This window comes from Oncorhynchus mykiss, chromosome 4 (assembly GCF_057628025.1).
Source record: "Oncorhynchus mykiss isolate SJ-2025 chromosome 4, ASM5762802v1, whole genome shotgun sequence".
NCBI classification, from domain to species: Eukaryota; Metazoa; Chordata; class Actinopteri; order Salmoniformes; family Salmonidae; genus Oncorhynchus; species Oncorhynchus mykiss.
The window spans coordinates 86705001-86714546 of NC_143025.1; the positions used below are offsets into that span (position 1 = coordinate 86705001).

General features: G+C 41.3%; 1 protein-coding gene across 2 annotated transcripts in view; it reads left to right on the forward strand.

Annotated features, from left to right (window-relative positions):
- Nucleotides 1–3547, forward strand: part of LOC110522576 (B-cell lymphoma/leukemia 11B) — a 58269-nt gene extending 54722 nt beyond the window's left edge. For both annotated transcript variants that reach the window (XM_090233504.1, XM_036976217.2), the window contains 2 exons: nt 1–15; nt 274–3547. The exon at nt 1–15 is cut by the window's left edge and continues 789 nt beyond it. In XM_090233504.1, the coding sequence (XP_090089630.1) occupies nt 1–15; nt 274–870 (612 nt within the window). In that variant the 3' untranslated portion in view covers nt 871–3547. The remainder of the gene's footprint in view (nt 16–273) is intronic.
- Nucleotides 3548–9546: the final 5999 nt, after the last annotated feature.

Here is a 9546-nt window from a genome sequence, read left to right on the forward strand (position 1 = left end):
AACAAGAGAATCAAGGTAAGAACCCCCTTTTAGCTATGCCTTTAACCAGGGATTTTATTCTTGTTTTAGATGACCTGTTGTGTTTTTGTTTTCTTATATTTGTCTTTTACACTAAACTGTTTCCAATACCATAAGTCATACTTTTAGGCTGCTGAAACAAGTACATAATTTTTCATTAGGAAAATGTACCTTATCTAGTTGTATTGTTTTACTGGGTCAGATTTTTAAAATTCAGTATAGATAAACTTGAATTTCAATCTATTTGATGTGAAGGTGGAGAAGGAGTTGGAGCTCCCTCCAGCGCCGACCCTCATCTCCCCAGAGAACATGTACTCCCAGCTCCTGGCGGGCTACGCAGCTTCACGCCACTTCATCAGAGAACCCTTCCTCCACGGCTTCAGTGACACACACCAGTCCCCCTTCGCCACCTCCTCAGAGCACTCCTCCTCCGAGACGGGTTCCCTCCGCTTTTCCACCCCTCCTGGGGAGTTCCTGGAGGGCAGCTCCACCCCTCACCTCCTGCGGGGTCCCGGACCGGGTCGACCCCCTAGTAAGGAGAGCCGACGGAGCGACACCTGTGAGTACTGCGGGAAGATATTCAAGAACTGCAGCAACCTGACGGTGCACCGACGTAGCCACACGGGAGAGAGGCCCTACAAGTGTGACCTGTGCAGCTACGCCTGCGCACAGAGCTCCAAGCTAACTCGCCACATGAAGACCCACGGGCAGTTTGGGAAGGAGGTGTACCGCTGTGACATCTGCCACATGCCCTTCAGCGTCTACAGCACCCTGGAGAAACACATGAAGAAGTGGCACGGGGAACACTTGATGGCCAGCGACGTCAAACTGGAGGAGGCTGAGAGAGGCTAGGTTACGCTAGGCTAAAGCTTAAGGCTACAGGCTAGGCTAGGCTAACACAACAGACTCCTTCTGAATGAACACTTACAGGACTTCAACACGGGGTTTGGCTGGATAATCTTTGTCCTCTTGAATATTTTGGGACAATTTGATGTATGTTATTCTGTTTTTGTTGGTTGTATTTGTCACAGAAACTGCCACCTGAGAAACATAAACAAAGGGAAACATGGAATGGGGGATTGTTCTAGAAACGCTTTGTTTCCCGCCAACTATTGATCTATCTGAGGATTTTATCATTTAGGAATCCCTGGAGCTTTTCTACTGTGCAATAATGTCTGTATTTATTGGAGTTTTGTAAAGATGTTGGGCATGCGCAGTAAAACAAAATCCATAACTGGAAACAGGTCACACTTGATTAGAAATATGATTTGAATTGTTACCTGACTAAATTAATGCGAAGAGGTCAACTTCTAAAAATTATGATAGCAATTATTTATTTTTAAACTGTCTCATTGTTACCCTTTTAGGTCAACAGCGGACTACAATCCATCTGCTTGTATGTGACATAGAGCACTGAATGTCAATATGACAATAAAATATTAATTATCATTTTAGAATAAAATTTTAAAAATCTGAAGAGGTTACAGACAATTTTATACAAACAAAATGATACTTTTTTTATAGATATCAGCATGTGTTATACAATGTCTAAATGCAATTATCATAATGATGTAATCCAGCCGTATGTTCCCAATATGAGCAGGGGATGTAAATAGCAGCTGCACACATTGACTAGCATTCCTTAGATGCGGGATTAAATCGCCATAGGATATTTAACATACATCAGCTAATTTACTGTAGCAACTGTGAAATGGAGAACAGTTATACGTTTATTTGTGGATGTTTTGGGAGGCCCTTTTTTTACTCTTCAAACACCATCTAAATATTTGTTTTTCTTCGATCTATAATACCAGCCCTGTATTTTACATCCAGAATGGCCACTATAAACCAATCAAAAGACTAGCTGCTTGAGTTGTCTACGTACTGAATAATATAGCTACATTTTTTTATTTTACCAGATGATTGCAATACAGGTCCTCTCAATAGTGCTTCCTTCCTATGGTCATACTGTTTACATTTGAACAACATAGTGGCAAGGTCGTTACTCCCTCTTGACACTTGCTGAAGCTTAATCAAAGGCAATCAGTGAAGTTAAACTTTTAAACATTCTACATCGTACAGTACATTCCACTTCTAGAATCCTTCCATTGTTCCGTCTGGGGGGATTCCAGAACAGTAATGTTCCGTTTGACCTGGGTGAGTTCTTATCCCCTCAGGATTCAGTAAAACCAGTATCAAAATGTATTTCATATCAATGCCTGTGTTTCTCCACTGTGTGCTCTAAGCCACAATCCGCCTGCCTGCTTTCACACTTCACTAACTCAACACTCATGTATTAGTAGAGCAGCTGTGAAAGGAAAAGGTAGAGGTTGTTAATGTTGCTTCTCAAAGTGATATGGGGGTTTAACGCCCAATAACAGATTTACAATTTGGGATTTTAAGCTGTGAGGAATGAGGATGTCTCATCCTGGGAACAGTCTAAAAAAAGGCTTTTGAGTTACATTGAATTATGTTAATAATGTCCAGCACAGCTGTTAGGATGATGGCCACACGACCTTGAGATCTGATTGGATCATTCTTGAGGTAGAACAAGGAAGACTGAAATAGAGATGAGAGAGAGGGAGAGAGAGAGGGAAAGAAAGAAAGAGAGAAATAGAGGGAACGAGAGAGAGAGAGAGATCCGCGCAAGGATGAAAGTAATTCAAACAAAATGTAAGGCATATGAAAAGTGTTTTTAACCCCAAATGCATATCTGCTTGTCAAATCTAATACCAGTGACATCAGAGAGAGAGAAAGGACCAATATTAGGGAAGATTTAGGCCACATCAATCAGAATAATGTTTACAGTGTTTGAAGTACGTTAATGATGAAATCCTCTGTGTTTTAAAAATAACAAAGTATTCTTTTCTTCAATGTTTTGAATGCCATAGCGAGCAGTTTTCTATGATTATCATGGTGGAGGGATTTTAAAATAGATTCTTATGACTAGTTATAAGTATAATTTCTTGCTCGCTGTATAACAATACCCAGTGTATTATATTGATAAATGATGCAGCATTTTGTTTTTTAAGTGGTGCCAACATTATGTTATAACCTATTTTCACAGTCTGAATCCAATTGTGAGTCTATTCAAACGGTGTTGATTTTTGTCGATGTTTAAAATAGTTTTTTGTTTTGTTGGTAAAGCTATCCTAAAATGTATATTAAAAATTACAATAACAAAAATTTTGAAAATGTTTTGAAGTCATCCAGAACATCAGAGGAATTTTGAGACTGGGATTTTACAATGGGTTCTGGGAGAAATGCTTTTCATAAAACGTATATTAGGAGACATTCCTGGTTGGTAGAAGTTCTTGTGATGGCACTTCACGTGACATTTTAACACATTTTCAACTTTCACGACTTTTGCTCTTTGTAAAAAAAAATATTTTTCTTGTTTTTTTGATGGACTGCATTATTGTTTCAAAGCAGCAGTAACGTTACAAATCAGCTGTTTTAAATATATATGTATTTTTGTAATGTGCTGAAAAGAAAGTCACCAAGTCCAATAAAAGTTTCATTTGCCCTATCTGACGTTTTATTAACGTGACTGATCACCATTACTGCTGACATTATCGCATCTTACATTACCAACATTACTGAAAATGCTTAAAAAAAAAAAAAACATAGTTGATAACTAAGGCGAGCTCACTTTAACTTAATTCAGTAAACATAATTGGGCCAGTAAACGAAAGGTTGCTGGATCGAATCCCCGAGCTGATAAGGTATCTGTCGTTCTGTTTCCCGGGAGACGAAGACGTGGATGTCGATTACGGCAGTTAAATACACTTCGGTTGAATCCCATCCAGTTGACCAACTGACTAGGTATCCCCCTTTCCTTAATACAGTATCATTCACAGTGTTTCCTCTATGGGGTATAGTTCATATTTATATGGTAGTGTTCACAAACACTACCATCATCAATGTAGAGCCATGCCTCTCCTCCTCCTTTACTCTTAAACGCATACGGAATGGCATTCACCTGACGCCTTTCAGCCTATGAGCATGGCACAATAATATTTCTTCCTGAATAACCTCATATATATATTAATGTAAGGATATAATTTAATATATGTAGTAGAAAGTGATGGGTTAGAAGAAGCCTACATAACCAACCCTTAAAGTAACATTGAACATCCATATATGACCAGCTATGTAAACTTTAACATTGATTTATCCTGCAATAGATGTCATTCAATTGGTAACATACATGCTTGTCTTCTTCTAATGCCTCTTAAGGGTTAAAGTAATCTAAAAGTAATACATCAGATTACATTACTGAGTTTGGGTAATCCAAAAGTTACGTTACTGATTACAATTTTGGACAGGTAACTGTCCAGTAACTGTAACAGATTACATTTAGAAAGTAACCATGACTAGAACGTTACATGACCCCTAGTGAGCCCTTTGTGTTGCCTCACTTCCTGATATCCTGAAATTACATGGAAGGTTTTATTAGCCAGGCAGGTGGGGCCTTTCACTGAAGACAATGATGGAGGGGGAGAGGGGAGAGGAAGAGAGGGGGAGAGGGGGAGAGGGGGAGAGGGAAGAGGAAGAGAGGGGGAGAGGGGAAGGGAGGAGGAGAGGGGGAGAGGGGAGAGGAAGAGAGGGGGATATGGGGAGAGGAAGAGAGGGGGAGAGGGGGAGAGGGGGAGAGGGGGTGAGGAAGAGAGTAAGAGACGGGGGGAGAAAGAAAGGGGGAGAGGGGAGAGGGGGAGAGGAATAGAGGAAGAGAGGGGGAGAGGAAGAGGGGGGGAAAGGGGAGAGGAAGAGAGGAAGAGAGGGGAGAGGGGGAGAGGAAGAGAGGGGGAGAGGAGGAGAGGACGAACACTTGAGGAACTACTCTACTCTGACACAATCACTGAGCCCTCCACTTGAAGAAGGGAAGACTAAGAAGGTGGCACCAGGAAATGCTTGGATGGCAAGGAGGGTGCAGTCAGGAGTTTAATATTGTAGATAGATAATGATGTGATGAATAGAGCCATGACTCTGAAGTCTACATGAAATGGGACTACGTGTTTATAATGAGGCAATCCTAACTTCCATGTTTCCCCTGATTTTTCACCCAGTCATTCATTGGGAGACTAAGAATACATGTCACTGGCAATTAGGATTCACCCCAATAACAGGGTTATCTTAGGGCTCGAGTCAATCCGTAGAGCTGAAGAGCTATGCTACAGCGCGATAGAAATTCAAAGGCAATGTTCCCGTGGTAAATGCAGCACATGCAATAGGAAATTACCTTTAAATAGGAAATTACCTTTAAATGTAGCTTTCTGAAGATGAATCAAAATCAAATATATCTACCAGTAAATCATATTAATCTACAGTCTATCTTTAAACGGTGGAAGTGGAAGGGCTAGAAATACACATTGGCTCCATATAACAGAAGCGCTCAGCTCTCCGCCTGATTAGGCACCCTGCTGTGAAGATCTATATAACAGCTAAAGATCTGCTTTAAATGAACCATGTGGCAAATATAGAGCCCAGAAAACACACATTGAGATATTGACCATGAACAGCCAGATTACAAAGACAAGGCATTGTGTAGAAGGAAGCCGTCAGCTCATAAAATGCATAGATAACATCTCCAATGTCTATAACACTTCAGAGAATCTTGTTCACAGAATAATGTTTTTATTCTTAACAGTACAGTAGCTCTACCCAAAGTGAAACAGATTCATTGGTTTTGAGGCCACAAGTTATACTTTAGCAATAGTAGCTGAATCTTTATGAGTACTTGTAAAGTATTGATAACATGTCTGTTGAAGTAAACTGCTGTACAATATGATCTTGTTGCCATCTGATGCACATAATTCAGCACTATAGAGCTCTCCCTGTCCTCTGCCGTGCCTTGATTGTATTCCTGTTGATGATACAGTGCCTTGCGAAAGTATTCGGCCCCCTTGAACTTTGCGACCTTTTGCCACATTTCAGGCTTCAAACATAAAGATATAAAACTGTATTTTTTTGTGAAGAATCAACAACAAGTGGGACACAATCATGAAGTGGAACGACATTTATTGGATATTTCAAACTTTTTTAACAAATCAAAAACTGAAAAATTGAGCGTGCAAAATTATTCAGCCCCTTTACTTTCAGTGCAGCAAACTCTCTCCAGAAGTTCAGTGAGGATCTCTGAATGATCCAATGTTGACCTAAATGACTAATGATGATAAATACAATCCACCTGTGTGTAATCAAGTCTCCGTATAAATGCACCTGCACTGTGATAGTCTCAGAGGTCCGTTAAAAGAGAGCATCATGAAGAGCAAGGAACACACCAGGCAGGTCCGAGATACTGTTGTGAAGAAGTTTAAAGCCGGATTTGGATACAAAAAGATTTCCCAAGCTTCATTAAACATCCCAAGGAGCACTGTGCAAGCGATAATATTGAAATGGAAGGAGTATCAGACCACTGCAAATCTACCAAGACCTGGCCGTCCCTCTAAACTTTCAGCTCATACAATGAGAAGACTGATCAGAGATGCAGCCAAGAGGCCCATGATCACGCTGGATGAACTTCAGAGATCTACAGCTGAGGTGGGAGACTCTGTCCATAGGACAACAATCAGTCGTATATTGCACAAATCTGGCCTTTATGGAAGAGTGGCAAGAAGAAAGCCATTTCTTAAAGATATCCATAAAAAGTGTTGTTTAAAGTTTGCCACAAGCCACCTGGGAGACACACCAAACATGTGGAAGAAGGTGCTCTGGTCAGATGAAACCAAAATTGAACTTTTTGGCAACAATGCAAAACATTATGTTTGGCGTAAAAGCAACACATCTGAACACACCATCCCCACTGTCAAACATGGTGGTGGCAGCATCATGGTTTGGGCCTGCTTTTCTTCAGCAGGGACAGGGAAGATGGTTAAAATTGATGGGAAGATGGATGGAGCCAAATACAGGACCATTCTGGAAGAAAACCTGATGGAGTCTGCAAAAGACCTGAGACTGGGACGGAGATTTGTCTTCCAACAAGACAATGATCCAAAACATAAAGCAAAATCTACAATGGAATGGTTCAAAAATAAACATATCCAGGTGTTAGAATGGCCAAGTCAAAGTCCAGACCTGAATCCAATCGAGAATCTGTGGAAAGAACTGAAAACTGCTGTTCACAAATGCTCTCCATCCAACCTCACTGAGCTCGAGCTGTTTTGCAAGGAGGAATGGGAAAAAAATGTCAGTCTCTCGATGTGCAAAACTGATAGAGACATACCCCAAGCGACTTACAGCTGTAATCGCAGCAAAAGGTGGCCCTACAAAGTATTAACTTAAGGGGGCTGAATAATTTTGCACGCCCAATTTGTCAGTTTTTGATTTGTTAAAAAAGTTTGAAATATCCAATAAATGTCATTCCACTTCATGATTGTGTCCCACTTGTTGTTGATTCTTCACAAAAAAATACAGTTTTATATCTTTATGTTTGAAGCCTGAAATGTGGCAAAAGGTCGCAAAGTTCAAGGGGGCCGAATACTTTCGCAAGGCACTGTATCTGGAACTGTGCATGTACACCCTGGCCCATCTACTGTTGCTAGCCTCAATTCTGACTTGTGCTCTGATTTCTGCTCTCGTAAAAGCCTGGGTTTCCTGCACGTTAACACTAGAAGCTTATTACCTAAAATGGATCAATTGAAAGTACACAGCTCCAATCCAGATGTGTTGGTCAGTACTGAGACGTGGTTAAGGAAGAGTGTTTTGAATACTGATGTTAACCTTTCTGGTTACAACCTTTTTTGACAAGACAGATCTTCCAAAGGCGGGGTTGTGGCAATCTTTACCAAGGATCACCTTCAGTGCTCGGTTGTCTCCACCAAGTCTGTCCCCAAACAATTTTATTTGCTGGTTTTAAGCATTAAACTTTAAACTTGAAATAGCTCTTTGTTGACTGGTGCTATCATCCTCCGTCAGCACCGGCCTGTACCCTGCCTGCACTAAAGCTCTCTCCTGGCCCTTTATACTAATTCTGAATTTGTCCTGCTAGGTGACCTAAACTGGGACATACTTAAACCACCTGACCAAATCCTAAAGCAATGGGACTCCCTAAATCTTTCTCAGATTATTACCAATCTCACAAGGTATGATTACAAACACCCACAGAAGGCTACTCTCCTTGATGTTATCTTCACAAATAATCCTGATAGGTATCAGTCTGGTGTTTTCTGTAATGACCTTAGTGATCACTGTTTCACAGCCTGTGTTCTTAATGGCTGCTCAGTGAAACAACCTGTCCCGATTGGTCATAGACACTTGCTAAAACACTTTAATGAGCAAGCCTTCCTTCATGAACTGGCCTCTACAAAATGGTATAGAATCAGCTTGATCCCCTCTGACGTAGACGCTTGGACCTTCTTTTTGGATATTTTCAGTGGGATTGTTAACAAACACGCCCCCATAAAGAAAATGAGAATTAAAAACAGGTTCCGCCCCTGGTTCGACCGTCATCTGGCAGAGTTACTCCACCTCAAGAATTGCATTTGGCGAAAGGCTCGGCACACACATACTCAGGCTGACTGGCTATTGTTCAGGCAAAAGATAAATAAGTGCACTCAGGCTATCCGGAAGGCCCACGTTAGTTACTTTAAGGAGCAGTTCTCTTTCTGTGGGTTTAACCCCAAGAAGTTCTGGAAAACAGTTACAGACCTGGAGATCAGTTGAAGACCAGCTGCCCATGTCCCTAAATGTTGATGATGTGGTTGTTACTGACAAGAAGCACATGGCTGAACTCTTTAATCACCACTTCATTAAGTCAGGATTCCTATTTGACTCAGCCATGCCTCCTTGCCCATCCAACATTTCCTCATCTCCTACTCCTAATGTGACTATCCCCGATGCTTCTTCCTCTTCTTCCACTGCCCCGCTGCAAAGTTTCTCCCTGCAGGCAGTCACTGAATCCGAGGTGACGAAGGAGCTCCTTAAACTCGACCCCAAAAAAACATCTGGGTCAGATGGTTTAGACCCTTTCTTCTTTAAGGTTGTTGCCAAGTCTGTCTCTGACCTTTTTAACCTGTCTCTCCTTTCTGGGGAGGTTCCCATTGCTTGCATTGGAAGCAGCCACGGTTCATCCTTTATTTAAAGGGGGAGATAGAACTGATCCTAACTGCTATAGGCCTCTTTCTATTTTGCCCTGTTTATCAAAAGTGTTGAAAAACGTGTCAATAATCAACTGACTGGCTTTCTTGATGTCTATAGTATTCTCTCTGGTATGCAATCTGGTTTCCGCTCATGTTATGGATGTGCAGCCTTAAAGGTCCTTAATGATGTCACCATTGCCCTTGATTCTAAGCAATATTGTGCTGCTCTTTTTATTGACTTGGCCAAAGCTTTTGATATGGTAGACCATTCCATTATTTTGGGCTGGCTAAGGAGTACTGGTCTCTCTGAGGGGTCTTTGGGCTGGTTTGCTAACTATCTCTCTCAAAGAGTGCAGTGTATTAAGTCAGAAAATCTGCTGTCTCAGCCATTGCCTGTCACCAAGGGAGTAAACCATGGCTCGATCCTAGGCCCCAAACTCTTCTCAAT